Consider the following 15,830-nt stretch of genomic DNA (forward strand, 5'->3'; position numbering starts at 1 on the left):
AGATGTGCAAGAATTATGTCAAGTACTTTTGGTTTATAGTTTAAAATATCGCACGCAAACTGAAGACGGCCATATTGTTTACCTTGGATATAGCCCAAATTACATTTTAGCTATCGGGACGTATCATGATTTTGATGAGCTCTTTGGTATAAAAGCGAGAAACGCTAGTTGCCGAGCTGGATGCTATGACTCAATAGGAAGAATTATTTTGATGTTTCCTTTAAAAATTTTTTTGTTAATTCTTATGAAATTTAATAGTAGGTTTTACATGGGCTATGACATTAAACTGTTGCAAATAATAACGTTTATTGTTTAGTTTTTTTTCACTTTTATAGCGGTTTTGTGTAATTGTGTAGGATTTATACACATGTATTTTTACTAGGCTGAAACGAAGGCCATGCACTTCTGATCTTGACCGAATTCTTTTGATTTGAATTTTTAGTTGAAGTCCGTGAGCAGTTTTATATTAGTGCAGTTTGTTGTAAAATGTCCAGAAGCAATTGTCAGCCTCTGGAATTGGCTTCAATTTTTCCCAAGCCAAAATTTGAGTTCAGGCAGAATGACACCAATGATATTGTTATGTGTGGTATCTAAGGAATTTACTCACTCAAACACTACACTAACATCAGTGATTAGTGATTACCTTGTCTCACTTTATCCAGACTATGCTTTTATGATTAATGTCTCAGAAGGCAAGCCGCCTTATTATGGTTGCCAAGAATTGTTGCCAAGAGTTCAATTTATAGGACTTGACCCAGATTTTTAGTGCAAGTCCAACTATGCTATTTATTAGATGTCAGAGTAGCAATATAAATACTCTTTATTCTCATAAATCAAAACCTTAATACACAATAGCAAAATTCTAAAACAAAGCAAAGCAACAATAAGTAATAAAAGCTAAGTAATAAAGTACATCTTACGCCAACAACTAGTTGAATCTGCCCTTAAGCTCTGTCTTGTACGTCTACAAGAGGTCACAGTCAAAAGAGGATGAACTACTATAAATGTTCTCTTTTATAGGCATATGATTAGCCTGAGGGTAGACGTATAAGTGTTAGGGGTTGTGTCTCTATATTACTGTGGTTGGTCATTGAGGGAGCACTGACTTCGAGTACGTCAACGGAAGAGCGCTGTCCTGGTGGGGCAAGTGTTGTAGTTGCACAATTTTGCTTCTGTTGTGTACGTCAGGGAAATTCACCAGATTAATGTGATGATATATTCAGTTATTTTGTCAGTGTCCGGTGTCAGCTGGCAGAAGATTGGATTTCAGCTTCTCTTTGTGGTTGATTCTTCTAAGTTTAGAGTTCTTAATTAGCTTGTTGCTGCATTTGAATTATTGGACTTTGGATGCCTTCAGAGGTCTTGTTGCTGGTGTGGCTTGCTATCCGTACGTCCCGTTGTGTGTATTGTGTGCACAACTTCTGTGCTTAATCCATTCTTTGGCGGTGTCTTTGTATTTCCAAGCAAGAGCATAATGTATGTAAATCCAGTAATCTGTTCCATTCCGTGTCCGTATCGAGTTTTAGTAAAATGTCAATATAACAATATACAGCCCTCCATATATCATTGATATGGGGGGCTGTATATCATTGATGACACTGTTTGCTCTGAAAGCCAAGCTGTGGCGGCAAAGCAAGATTGAGCCAGGAAATCAAGCAATATTTTTCCATTGTTGTTAAAAGGAACAGTGACATAGCAACAGAGATACACAGCATAAAGTACCCTAATTTAGACTAGATGTGACAACAACAGAGATACTGGACATAAGTCACCCTAATTATACTGACTATAATAGCTTTGTTCACTTCTTTTTATTTGTGTATTTCACTTTTTCACATTTTAACTTTCACCTTTAATCGTTCCATTTTCACTGACAAAATTGCAACGCTTATAAAATCTTTGAACATCATGTGATTAACATTACTTCAAATGCATTCCTATGGCGCCTTACAGTGCCTCGTGTTGCGTGTTCACAACTTGAGTTGTACAACTCGAGTTGCGCAACTCGAGTTGTGAACACGCAACGCGACTTTGTAAAAGTAAGGTGCAATATATTGGTATTACGGTAGCATAACCGTAGATCTGGTTATACTAAAAATGGTACATCAATAGGCACCCGTTAGCTAATAGAAATTAAACTATGTATGTATGTACTGTAAAACTAGAGCTAATGGCGAATTATAGTGTGCCGAGTTTGCAACTCGTGTTGTACAACTCGAGTTTATTTACCAACTCGAGTTTGTAAATATAACTCGAGTTGTGCAACTCGAGTTACACAATTCGAGTTCATCAGAAATCTAGGCCGAGTTCTCTCAACAGCAACTCGAGTTCAACGACTCGGCTTGAGAACATGGAACAAGAAGCACTGTAAGGCGCCATACTAAACAACTCATCATTTCATTTTTTCTAGCTGTATTTTCTATATGGAATTTTTTTGTGTGCATCTTTAAACGCCGTTGAAATAATTTCTATGTTCATTTTCGGTGTTCATTCAGTTTCTTGTCAGGTTCTAGAGAGATAACTCTTTTTTCATTTGAAAAAAAAGTTGCCCGGCTCCCACATAGATTGTTTTTTAGTTTGTTTTTTACATTCTACAATTGTTTTTGTCTCGTTATATTTATAGAAATAAATATGTGCTAATATCGCCAATATATATAATTTAAATGTGTCTATATATTTAAATTATTATTATTAACTTTCTGTACATGTTCTGTAAATGAAACACCCCAATTACTCACTTTGCTTCTTTTACAAACCCTTGTTAGTTTTGCGTATAACACAACTCGAGTTCATCAAAAACCCAGGCCGAGTTGTACAACTCGGCAACTCGAGTTGTACAACTTGTGTTGCGAACACGCAACGCAACTCGAGTTGTACAACTCGAGTTGCGAACACGCAACGCGAGGCACTGTAAGGCACCATACAATCCAATATTTGGTCATTTTTAACATTGTATGTTGGAAAGCTAACTTGTTAAAGTAATCGTAATTAGACAGTCAAATACATTAATGCCCTACTTACTGAGTCAGCAGCTATGCGACGCTTCAGTGTAGATGGTTAATTTTAATGGATGTGCCTCTGGCATATAACAAGTAAATATCTACAGTATAATGTCACTTCTCACAAACTGAATCAATTATCTTCCACAACCAATGGGGTTTACGACCTACAAAATTAGAAGGATAGATGATTCAATGTTTTGTGTGATCTGTCTAAAACTGTGTGCAACTGACTTTCATAGAAACCTGATTAGTGGGTGGTGTTATGCTGGCATTGCTATGTGTAACAATACTGTAAAGCACATTTTTCCATGTCATTGTCTTATCTGTTTTAGATGGCAGAAAAAGTGAATGTGGCTGGTAGAAGGTGTGGGTATTGCTATGAAGAGGTCCATGTTGTTCTTGAGCCCAAAGAACTGCCATGCCATCACATCTTCTGTCTTTCATGCTTAAAATCGGTTTGCGTTCAAAATACAGTTTTCAGCTGCCCTATTTGCCAGTAAGTGTCAAAAAAGGCCTTTCGTGCTTTTTTAAATAAAAAAAGTGCATCTGTATATGCACATCCAAAACCCCAATATTTTCTTGTCTTTATCAAAGCATAATTCTTGCTGCAACTTTATACATGTTAATCTTCTGTTCTGTTTCAACCTAATTTGGCATTGTTCTGCCTTCTCGTTTAGGGCACAGCATGACATAAGAAAGTTGGATGACCTACCAGTGGCTAGTGACCAAACTGCACCAGAAAGCTCAACTGAATACTGCTCATATGAAAACTGTGAGTGTGCTGCTGCCCTCTACTGTATTGATTGTCAAAAGAAAATCTGCAGCACCCACAATCAGGTGAAAGCTGTGTGGCTTTGCTATAATTATGTTTTTTGGTGTGCTCATAGTTTCTTTACAAGCGGAAAGTTTGTGTGACTTGAGGTGGTGTATGTTAAAAGGCATTGTTGCACTTTCAGGGTATTGCTAAACTTATCTCCATGTGTAGCTGTGTAGAAGCTATTTGCATTTCAACACTACATCACACGGTACCCTGCATTAACTTTTTAAAGCTACCAGGCTAATGCTAGTATAAGTTTTTATATTTTCATTAATATATTACTGTTTGCTGTCACTTTTTCGTAACATGCATCTGAAACCTTTCTCTTTCATGCTACTCTAATGGACAAGGTGATAGTATAGGCGGTTCAATGGGATACCTAATGTATAACCTCTATTTATTTGCTAGAGCCATCCTTTAATTGAACACCACCTCTATTAGACCACCACTCTGACATTCATTATATATGATCTTTACGAATTCATAATTAAAACTCATCAGTAAAAAATTGTTCACAATATAGTGTAAAGGTTTTGTGCCACCCTAACATACTCAACCAGTATAAGACTTGATGCATAGGTTTATACATATATTTCTGCTTTGTTCATACAAGTACAAGAATAATCAAGCACATGCAATGAACAGGCCAGAACAGCTCTGCTCTCTAACCCAAACATTTAAGATTATATAGCGAGTAGGCCCCGCCTCTTGTTTTACTTGGCCGGACTTGGCTTGGCTCGGTTTAGTAGGTGGACACGATTCACCACAATAGTACTAATAATGGTAAATGATTACATAAATAACAATTAATTGCTTTCTTGTTACTGTAGGCCTAGTGGTTGCCACAGGTGTAGTCACGGTGTACTTGAGAAGACCGATCATCACAATCATCTGAACAAATCTCTGATTCAAAATCACTAAGATCTAAATTTGATCCATGTATTTCAGATTTGTCCACAATGTGGTTTACGACCTGATCTGAAGACTTTGAAACGTTTTGGTGAGTAATGAGAATACTCTTCAGGAACAACATACGGCGTAATAGCGGCCATTGTTATCGAAGTCATTTGTATCGAAGTCAGTTTTCTCACACCAAAGCTTTTCGGTTTTTTTTCTCTAAACATTAAAAGCGATGCCATCACAAATAGTAACTGTACTCGTCTGAAATGTTTTATTCAAAGTAGTTCCTTGTTTAACTCGGTCTGATACTTTGCCATTTATGAAAAACCGGTTAGTAAAAACACTGAGACCGAAGGCATTAATGTCGCCCTACTTGAAGGAGAGAGCAAAATATAGGCGACATAAGCATCAGTTCGCTCGTAAAAGAGATAAATTTGTCTTCCCAAAATTCTGACTAGGTGGTCGAAAATAAAGTGCCCATCCTCCATTTAAATGTCACCTCTAATAAAACCTCACTATAAGAGAACAGTTGAAAAATACAGCACCATAGCGCTCAAATAAAGGTTTTACTGTAACTGATTGGCCACTCAATACTTGTTCGACTCTTGGTTGAATTTTTCCAACCTTAATTAGTCTTCTTCTTGGATGCTGTTTGGTCCGCATGCGTCACTTCTTTTATCCATACTCATTTATTATGATGAATAATTAGCAACCTCTTAACTTTACTAAGTACTAGTGGACTGAAGACTCAACCTTGTAACTGTATCAAGTACCAGTAGACTGAAGACTCAACCTATTACTTGTACTAAGTAGCTCAGGGAGTGACTTACACAGTTTTGTTTACACACTGACATGCACTCAGATGGACAACAAGAGGTCTCATATGTTCAGCTTTCTCCCATATTCTTCATACTAATAACTTACAGGTTCACACCGAGCATCAGTTGGTGACTATGTCTGTGTACGAGCTTTCACCTGGCAAGTGTAAAAGAGATAGATGTCTGCTTCACAATGTGGAGTGCGAGACCGCGTGTGTACATGGTGACAGATTAGCCTGCCGCCAATGTGATACCAGTAAGGAGACCACTCTTTGCCAGAGTAGGTATTTTACACTATTGGAATGTGAAGGTCGTAAGTGGAACAAGTTGTACAGTTTTGTTTGGGCTGATATATGTTGTATTTTCCATTATATCTTTAACCCTCTGAAGCATCTCAGCAATAAAAACTTAAATATAATATGTTTGTTATGATAAGAAATAACAGGACTCATCCACATGGGGTAGAATTGTCTGTCGAGGATTTAAAATGGAAGTGGTTGGGCATGCACTGTAACAAGCTGAGTACTAACCCTTTTATTAGAAGGCCTTTTTGATTTTTACTTTATTCTTTGCCATTTGTATAATTCCAACAGATTTTGGTTTTTCATAAACGCACTAAAGTTAGGTCAAGTAGCTACTGTGCTTTTTGACTTTATTTTAAAAGACCACACGCAAACTGAAGATGGCCATATTGTTTGCCTTGGATATAACCCATGTTTATTTGTAAAGTTTAGTATTACACTATAGAGATAGTCTATTCAACCCACCCTCTCTCCGTACTACCTCATGTAATAAATCTCATGATTACTCTTTATAACAGACTCCGGAGAGAAGGGCCACAAATTTCAGAAGTTAGACCTACTAGATGAGGAAATAGCTAAGCAGTTCAAGGAACTTCTCCAGGCATCGAGTGAGAAACTCGCTGCCATTTTGAAGCTGGACAAGGATATGTGGCGATCCCTTGATGTTGAGGAAGGGGAGTGCGATGATAAGATGGAGCTGGTTGATCAAATTTGTGAAGAGCAGGTAGTCTCTACACCTTTCATTTATACACTTCTATCCACCCCTTTCAATTCTTTCTTCATCATGTTACCAACACGTTAGTATAAATTTGTGCTATAGCTACTTACCCAGGGTTAGAAGAGCATAAGTGCCATACTGAACTTGAAGGTTTTCTCCCCTTAATTGCTAACGACATTAATATGGTCCAAGTTTCTGTCGCCAGAGTTAAGTTCTGGAATATCAACAAATCTTACCAACTCACAATACTTTGAAAATCAAAGTTAAACATTCTTAAACACTGTGTTAAAGTGTCAGCAAGACAATTTGTGGAAAAAACATTTTGCTTTCAGAATATTGGGTCCCTCTGCTGAGATCCTAATTACTATCATACATCTACATGTAGCACATATAGTCTATATAAATCTCAAAGTCTGTCCTTTGGTCTGTCCAGCTATAGCTATTAAAATCTAGGAATAAAAGATCCACTTTGTGCTGGATTAGATCTTGGAACCTCCTGTTCACAAGGCGATAACCTACCGAATTAAGCTACGCGAGATGCAGTGGATTCGTTAAGCAATGTGAGTCATTATTTCAGTTAAAATACATAAGCACTCTGCGTTACGTTACGCAACATCACTAAAGCTTGCTCTTATTTGTAAGTTTAGCAATACGCTAAACTCAAGTTAGTCATTGACGATGTGCCAGACTAATGGCAAGTGGGGGGCAACTACATTACCTTTACTGCTATAAGCTGTTTTTTGATACTCGTGCAACACCGGGCATTCACCTAGTAGTGTATAAACACTAAAACTAAAAATATATGGAAATGTAAGTATGCATAAAACAAACTATAACTGATCAATTGTCTGTGTATAGTCAGGACAGCAATTCCTCATGCAGATAAAGATACAACACTTCCACATTAAATTGAATGCAATTGCTCTCATTTCATGCACATATTGATAAGGCATGCACATATGATATGTGACATATCTTTATATGCGCAGTATATTCCCAGCTTGGGAAAATTTCCACTTTCAGCTGTTGATACATGTTTGGCTAGTGTTGAATTCTAGCAATGGCTATCCGATAGTCTGCTAGGCCTGATGTCGGCAGCTGTCAGGGCAACAAGGTTCAGTGGATCTCTGTCAGTACTAGTAACTGTAGTAGTTTCTCCTATTAGTTTAATGATAGTAGACACTCTGGTTGCCACTAGTTTGATGCACATTATGATATGAAGCTGATGAAAATATCTTGTTGACAGATCGGCTAAGCTATGTCAGTCAAAGTAACTAGTGCTATTTCTCATAATCGAGTTATTTTTCTGCTTTTTTATGTTTAAAAAAACACAATTCTAATAACATTTAATTTTTATTTTAGTTTATTAGTATACATTTTTTGAGTTATTTTACTGTTAAAATAGCTTCAAGTAGAACAATAGAATTAACCTCCTTTGTACTACTTACGGAAAATGTTTAAAATCCATGATTGAATTATAACTGTTGATTTTAGAAAATTAGGTAAACATTTAAGATAAAGTTGTTTTGTATATGCTCATAGCAACACTAATAATCCTAAATTGGATTAGCTGTTCTTTTGAAACAGGTCTGTGTGCTGAACATCATTTAAATAAAGCTGTATGTCTGTGACTTACCGATTGATTATACTACTTACTTATTGTCAGGAAGAAACAAATGACACTTGCATTACGCGTACAGGTGATCTGTTATGTTGCTAATCGGCTCGCATAGAATTTAGGTAAAATCTAATAGCAAATTGTTGGCTTGTGTATGGCAGTTAACTATCTAGTGCACAAACGTCTTAGCTACCTGTCTTACAGCTGCTTGTCAGATTTTAATAGACTACATTCGTTTCTAACAGATTAAGAAGCTGAGAGATCAGTCCGTGATGCTCAAAGATCATATTAGAGGCTACAAAACGACTTTGGCAGGCCACACTGAGCTCTACAGCTCCGCATTAATGACCAAGAGAGATCAGCTTGAGGCAGCACGGGTTACAGCACACAAGTGGCTGCAAGACAGTCATGTGACAGTGAAGGTCAAAGAGAGGCGGAGTGTAGCGGAGGTACTTCGTAGCCAGATCAATGCTGAATTGGGCTGTCGCTATGCCGCTACTCCTGCAGTTGTTGCTAGACATATGTATTTGCTCCTGCAGTTAAAGAAGATGATGATAAGACAATGTTACTATTTGTTTGATAGGATTGAATGAAGCTGTGTTACGCATGAGGTCTAGCTTGGGCATGCCATCTTAAAATGAGGAAGAATATTTTATTACAGAGGTTTTGCCTCATCATAGGTAGCCTAGTAAGCTCAACCATATCATGAATTACCTAGTTGATACACAATGTTCAGATTTTAGCTGAAAATGCACCTGCACGCATGCAGATATCTACACTCATATGTATGTGACATGCTTTTTAGCTGGTTGAAGTGAGTCATGAACCCTTGCTTGATTTTATATTTTACCATGTTTACTATCGTGAAGTCGTAATATAAATACATAGAACAGCCATCTGACTCACAATTACGTATATTGTACATATTTCAGCGGAATTTCAGAAACTCGCAGTTGACATTGTGAATCTGCCGACATCTTTGAAGCCGCTATTGCAGTATACGCTGTCAAACGAGTGCTTGTCAGTGGCTCATACTAGCAATGGCCACCTGCTGCTGAGTACAAGACGGGGTGCAGCAGATAAAGCGAGGCAGAAAAACTGGATTAGCCAATCATGAAGAACATGTTATGGTCCTCGCCAAAGACCACGTTCGATATTCACTCTCTCGCAAAGAATCCGTGTATAGAGTCGATTTGTGCCTGCCTGACATGAAGAGTAGGAAGCAATTGTTTTCCTTCGTGCATGATTCAGATATCACTCCATGCATGGCTGTCTCTGATAAGCATGTCATCGTTACCCAACCCGTCAGGAAACAGTTGAAAATGTTCACATTTGCCGGTAACAGTGTTAAAAATATAACTATTAATGCTGTTGGATGGACAGTATTTTTTCAACCTGATGGAGATTTGCTTATTTTATGCTCATCAAGCATTTCTGAGGCTCCAAAACATTTGGTTAAGTATTGTGTGTCAGAGGGTCACCTCTCCTCCGCATGGTGCTGGAGCTGTGAGGAACCTTACAGCTTGGTTGGTGTCTACGCAGACAGTGAAGGACTCATTTACACATTTTTCGCTACGAGAAGATGTATCTACATCATTTCTCCTCAAGGTTAGTTTGAGTAAATTTCAATGAGGCCCACCTCAGTTTTCGAACATCTCAATTAGTGAACGAACTGGAGTTTGAACAAAAAATTTCAGTTTCCTCACTTTAGAGGCTGAACAAAAACTTGATCATGCTGCGTGGTAGCTTCCTAATTCTTTACTATCATTATCATTAGTATGCAACTGTTGTATGCAGATGTGTGTATTGTCTTTCACAGAATATTTGAATTTTGTTTCGTAGTGCGTTCTTTTTTATTAGAATAGGGCACAAGTTCACTTCTAATTCTATTTCACACAAAAATCTGAAAAAATGTGGCCAGTATACGGAGTTGTTACAGATACAGCAAGATGTTCTATGGCTTGGCCAACCCCGTTGAGTATTTATGATAAATGTGTTGTATATCTAATACCTATTTTTTAATGTAAAGTTTACGGTGTAAACTAATGTAGAAATGCTTTAAAAGTTGCTTTCCAGTCTTAAATTGCTATTATTGTTGGTAATACGACAAAAAAATTTAAGAATTTGATCAAATTGCTTTTTGAACAGCTTTCAGGAATGGATTGTTGTCGAAAACGGAGGTCAAACTGTAGTTATACTTGCATTAAATTTAATGAAATATCTTTGCAAAATATTGTATTTGTTGTCACCGTGTAATGTCTACCTTGTAGCGTACTCTGTTTATTCTTATACATGTTATATGGTAGCAATTGTTCAGGGTCACCGCTAGTCTAAGCTTCAACTCGTCGTATGAATACTCATCTCTCAATCGCTTCATCTCCTGATGCATTTTACTATCACTAACCTTGTAGGAGTATTGTTAAGAGAACTCACTCATAGAGACATGCCAGAGGTGACAGGTCAGATCAGCATCTGGAGGGATGAGTTGTTGGTGCCCAGCCACTCATCTGCTCACCATTTCGAAATTATTCGCTGATCATACTTCCTTTCCTTGTTGCATATTTTATTAACACATTGCGTTTGATTCTCTTGTCACAAGCACTGCGGACTTCAACTGTTATTACTGTCAAGCAGTAAGACTTTTTAGACGGCAGGTTTGTAATGGAGCCTGTCTAATACCCTAAGCATTTATTTCAATTATTTTTGCCACATTCCAGTTGTTGAAAACTGTCTACCGCGTTATTAATTTGCGTAGAGCCAGTTAGATTATTTTGTGAATGTATTAGTCTGAGCTGTTGCTTTACGCTGCCTCAATAACTGGTGCTGACTTGAAGCTTATTATATTTTGAAATCTGACTGTATTAGTTTGTTATTTGTGCTGAATTGTGACACCGTATGGTCTTATTGCTAGCTTTATATTAATAGCCATATAAGAACTGTTTTATTACTCCATAATTCTTTTATAGTTTTATATTCTTTCTTTACAATACAAAACTCATTACACATGTGTCTCTTTACAGAACATTCCATATCGGTATGCTGTATTTTTGGATTCCTGTTTTATACAATATTTGCTGGATATATTTTAAGTTTAATATAGAATTATTACCTTAATAGATTTTGACTGTCTCATCCTTATTACTTTGCTCTACTGTAACACCTGCTGCTGTGTGACTGTAACTATGGGCAACTGCTGACCATTCAATGGAAGCTCGTTAGATATAGATTATCGATAAACAGATGCGTGAGGGATAAGCTTCCATTGAAACATCTAAGATTTGTTGACCACAGGCAATTATTATCACTCGAGTTTGTGAAACATAATATCTGTCTTACAACAAAATACAATCATAGAAGCTGAAATGTTGCCATATACTGCAAATGTGTGCACTGCTAGCTGTCAACAACAGTGAGGGACCTACAGGATATTATCTTTAGAGGCTCCTTTGAATATGATTGGCTGCTGACTCGGCCGTGGAATATTTAAATACTGGAATTCCATTGATTTAGAGATTGGAACTATTGGCACCAACAGCTAGTCACTAAGTATGATACAGGAAAAATGGTTTGGTGTCAAGAATGCTTTAAAAGAATACCTTTTGCCTAACTAGCCAGTGCGTTGTTGGCTGATGAAATGTGGCCGTTACTATACATTGTCAGCCTAATGTCCCTCAGCTGAATGTCTATTCGGCCAATTTTATATTAGGTCAAATGTCCACTAAGCTGACTTTTTGTTAGGGCAAATGTCTATTAAGCAAAATGTTTATGAAGCCCAATGACCATCAAACCAAATGCCCATTAGGCCCAATGTCCATTAAGCCAAATGTCCATTAGGCTAAATGGCCATTAGGCTTAATGTCCATTAGGCCCAATGCGTGTCTGCCTTATATCTTTAGGTCCAATGTCTGGATACTGAATAGCTTAGAGCATATAAAGGAATAATTTTGTCACAGAGCGCTGGGAACAAAATGCCATTTAAAGCAAGTTTAATGCGACCATTATCTTTATATAATACCTAGAGAAAAATAGAAATGAATAATGAAAGCAGAGATGGTGAGTAAAAATAATGATTTTAGAACAAACTGGCACCAGTACTCAGCAGATAATTATGATAACCTGCTAAGCTATCACAGCCAAACATTTAACATTGATGGCCTGAGCATTATAACTGGGGATTATGTGAAACAAGCTAAATGAATGAAATTTCACTTCATTGAGTTAGATTTTCACAAATGGACATATAAAAACATGGGCGGCAAAGTAAAATAGTGGTTAGGTACAGACTGCAGATAGCATCAGTTTTAATTCATAATATGGAAGACCCAGACTACCCGTTGAAGTCCTGGGAGCAATAAGCTGTCGTCTTGACAATAAAAATGATTTTTAGATTATGAAGATTACTTGCTACACAATTCAGCAAGCAGCAACAATGCATATATTATGTCAAACAAAGCTTAATGCAATCCATATATTTTTATTTGAGTGCAAAGTAACTCCACTTCTCTGACAAGGTCATGTGAGGGACTGTATTGCTTGGTAAATATAGATTTTGCTTGCTGAGCATACCTCAAAGCTCTCGGGTATTGCTTAGTGTTACACAGTACTTCTGACAGCTTGTGGTATTCATGGGCTCTTTCTATGCTCTGCTCTGGATAAACATGCTCTAATATAGATATACTTGACTGCAAGCACTTGGCACAACCTGCCATGTTCCCTGTCAATATATAGAACAGGCTTCAGCTTCTAGTCAGCAGAATCAGTCTAGTAGTCAGATATAAATGTCAAAAATTGGTTGATAAGACATGCAGCAGATCATAAATTTTATAATTACCTCACGGAATGATTGTAACACAGTCGAGACATGTGACAGTGCTAACATTACCAAATAACGGGAAGATTGAAAAAATATTTGACTCTACACCTGGAGTAATTTTCAGGATATGGGTTGAAATTTCATTGAAACAACAGTTTTGTGAACGAAAGGGAAGAGGCTGGCAAAAAGTCAAATATATAGCAAAAAGTGAAAATTAATAAAACATGTATAGTGAGGTTAGTTTAAACTTCACCTAACCAAAGCTTGTTTGAGATATCAAGACCGTTGCCTCTATATCCGCATCAACTATCCTAAACTACCCTTCACGTGTCTCTTAAGTAAAGCACCAACAAAAACCTCGAATTATCAGTTATAGCTTTATATGCAGTGGAAGCTCTATTTGAGAAAGGCTTCGCATACAAAATTTTGAAGTTTAGTTATGACAAGTTACAAAATGTAGTTTCGTAGAAATATTGCTCCAAATAACGGAAGATGTTTTTAAATACGAAACGCACAACAGGCTGTATGAGCGGATGGGCAGCTCGATTTGAAAGTGACATACCTGAGCTGCTCTGCCATTACCTGACACCTAGCAACTTCCTGCCATCGCATTGGCCTGTTCATTTCCTGCGGGTTCGTACAATGCGTTTCACTTAATTTGAGTTGCTAGTAAAATTTAGTGGATGCCTAGCAAGCCAATGTCAAAGGTACACAAACATATCATTCGCAAACTTTTTTCATTATTTTTCTGTTATTCCTTCTTTCCATGTGTACTTTTTCAATTTACTATACAGTAATCTAATTCTAACATGTACATGCTACAGGGTTTTAGCCATTATTTATAAACTATGCAAATATTACGTCTGATTTTTTGGGATCTTAGAATGGATTAGGACAGTTACAGGGTAAAATGTGTTCCTGCTTACAAAATTTTATCCTTACAAAACGACTTTCGGAACAAATTAATTTTGTAAATAGAGTTTCTACTGGACCAGCTGTCAGTTTTTAGTTACTGTTAACATAGTTATATATAATGCATTGGTTTTATTATTATAAGTAATATTTACAGAGTTTATCAAAGAGTTACTGCTGGTTTTTGGTTGTGATGGGATATAACCAAATTACAGTGTCGGTTTATAAAAAGATTGGCTCCAGCATATGAAGAATTGATATTTATTACAGTCACTGAGTGTCATGAGAACAGACTAGAATACCTTGAGAAGCAGAAAGCTTTGCTTCAAGATCAAAAGCATTAGCTAGTTCCATGCTATGCTTATGTACCACACCATCTAACATCTCTCTTGCTCTCTGTACTGTTGCTATGCCTACAAGGTAAGTACATATCTGACAACAGCCATGCAAATCTCTTACTTTCTGTACTGCTACTATGCCTACAAGGTAAGTACATGTCTGACAACAGCCATGCATATCTCTTACTCTCTGTACTGCTGCTATGCCTACAAGGTAAGTACATATCTGACAACAGCCATGCATATCTCTTACTCTCTGTACTGCTACTATGTCTACAAGGTAAGTATGTGTCTGACAACAGCCATGCATATCTCTTACTCTCTGTACTGTTGCTATGCCTACAAGGTAAGTACATATCTGACAACAGCCATGCATATCTCTTACTCTCTGTACTGCTACTATGCCTACAAGGTAAGTACATGTCTGACAACAGCCATGCATATCTCTTACTCTCTGCACTGCTGCTATGTCTACAAGGTAAATACGTGTCTGATAACAGCTATGCATATCTCTTACTTTCTGTACTGCTGCTATGCCTACAAGGTAAGTACGTGTATGATAACAGCTATGCATATCTCTTACTCTCTGTACTGCTACTATGCCTACAAGGTAAGTACGTGTCTGATAACAGCCATGCATATCTCTTACTCTCTGTACTGCTGCTATGCCTACAAGATAAGTACGTGTCTGATAACAGCCATGCATATCTCTTACTCTCTGTACTGCTACTATGTCTACAAGGTAAGTACATGTCTGATAACAGCCATGCATATCTCTTACTCTCTGTACTGCTACTATGTCTACAAGGTAAGTACATGTCTGATAACAGCTATCCATATGCAAATTAAAAGCAGATTTTTATCAGATATATTAAGTAGTTACTTAAGATGTACTGATTCTGTAGCAAGCAATCACTTTAAAAATAGAATGAAATCAACAAAACAATTAACAGCAGTACAATGAAACACGTATGACAGAGAAGTGTCCAATGGGCTAATTCAGTTTACCTCAAAAAGAAACGTAATACAACACTGAATTTACCAACTTGAGCTGTTCGAAATCGAACACAATCTGAATGCTCGACCAGTTCCTGTGATAAGGTCTCACCTCTAGCATGTACCGTAATGCACTACAATGCACTACAATGCACTATTTTATCTAAATAGGGTATTGGTATGCAGAAAATTATGTTATATAACAATTACGCGATCATCCGTGTACAAGAGGTTTTCTACTAAACTAAATATATTATGCTACTGTGACATATAGCTAACCTAAATAACTAAAAACGCAATGATTATTATCAACAAAGATGACCACAATATACTTGCCAGAGGTATTCTGCTACCCCTGCGTTCAATCGTCCCAAAGAGGTATTCCACTACCACTGCATTCAATCACACCATAGAGGTACTCTTTTACCACTGCATTCAATCATACCATAGAAGTATTCTGCTACCACTGCATGCAATTATACCAAAGAGGTATTTCGCTACCACTGCATTCAATAATAGCTTAGAGATATTCTGCCAACACTGCATTCAATCATACTGCAGAGGTTTTTCTGCTACCGTAGGATTCAATCATACCA

General features: G+C 37.2%; 2 protein-coding genes across 2 annotated transcripts in view; one reads left to right on the forward strand and one right to left on the reverse strand.

Annotated features, from left to right (window-relative positions):
• Positions 1-3,381: 3,381 nt before the first annotated feature.
• LOC137385538 (uncharacterized) lies at positions 3,382-8,602 on the forward strand. The gene is made up of 6 exons (XM_068072015.1): positions 3,382-3,498; positions 3,680-3,774; positions 5,646-5,817; positions 6,358-6,563; positions 7,011-7,117; positions 8,421-8,602. The coding sequence occupies exons 2-5, from the start codon at positions 3,706-3,708 to the stop codon at positions 7,014-7,016; spliced, it is 453 nt and encodes a 150-aa protein (XP_067928116.1). The 5' UTR covers positions 3,382-3,498; positions 3,680-3,705; the 3' UTR covers positions 7,017-7,117; positions 8,421-8,602.
• Positions 8,603-12,595: 3,993 nt separating this feature from the next.
• LOC137408850 (SET and MYND domain-containing protein 4-like) overlaps positions 12,596-15,830 on the reverse strand; it is a 30,278-nt gene continuing 27,043 nt past the window's right edge. The window contains exons 16-17 of the mRNA XM_068095435.1: positions 14,203-14,313; positions 12,596-12,889 (exon numbers count right to left, since the gene is read on the reverse strand). Of these exons, the coding sequence (XP_067951536.1) occupies positions 12,630-12,889; positions 14,203-14,313 (371 nt within the window). The 3' untranslated portion in view covers positions 12,596-12,629. The remainder of the gene's footprint in view (positions 12,890-14,202; positions 14,314-15,830) is intronic.

The sequence above is a fragment of the Watersipora subatra genome, chromosome 1, assembly GCF_963576615.1.
Source record: "Watersipora subatra chromosome 1, tzWatSuba1.1, whole genome shotgun sequence".
NCBI lineage: Eukaryota > Metazoa > Bryozoa > Gymnolaemata > Cheilostomatida > Watersiporidae > Watersipora > Watersipora subatra.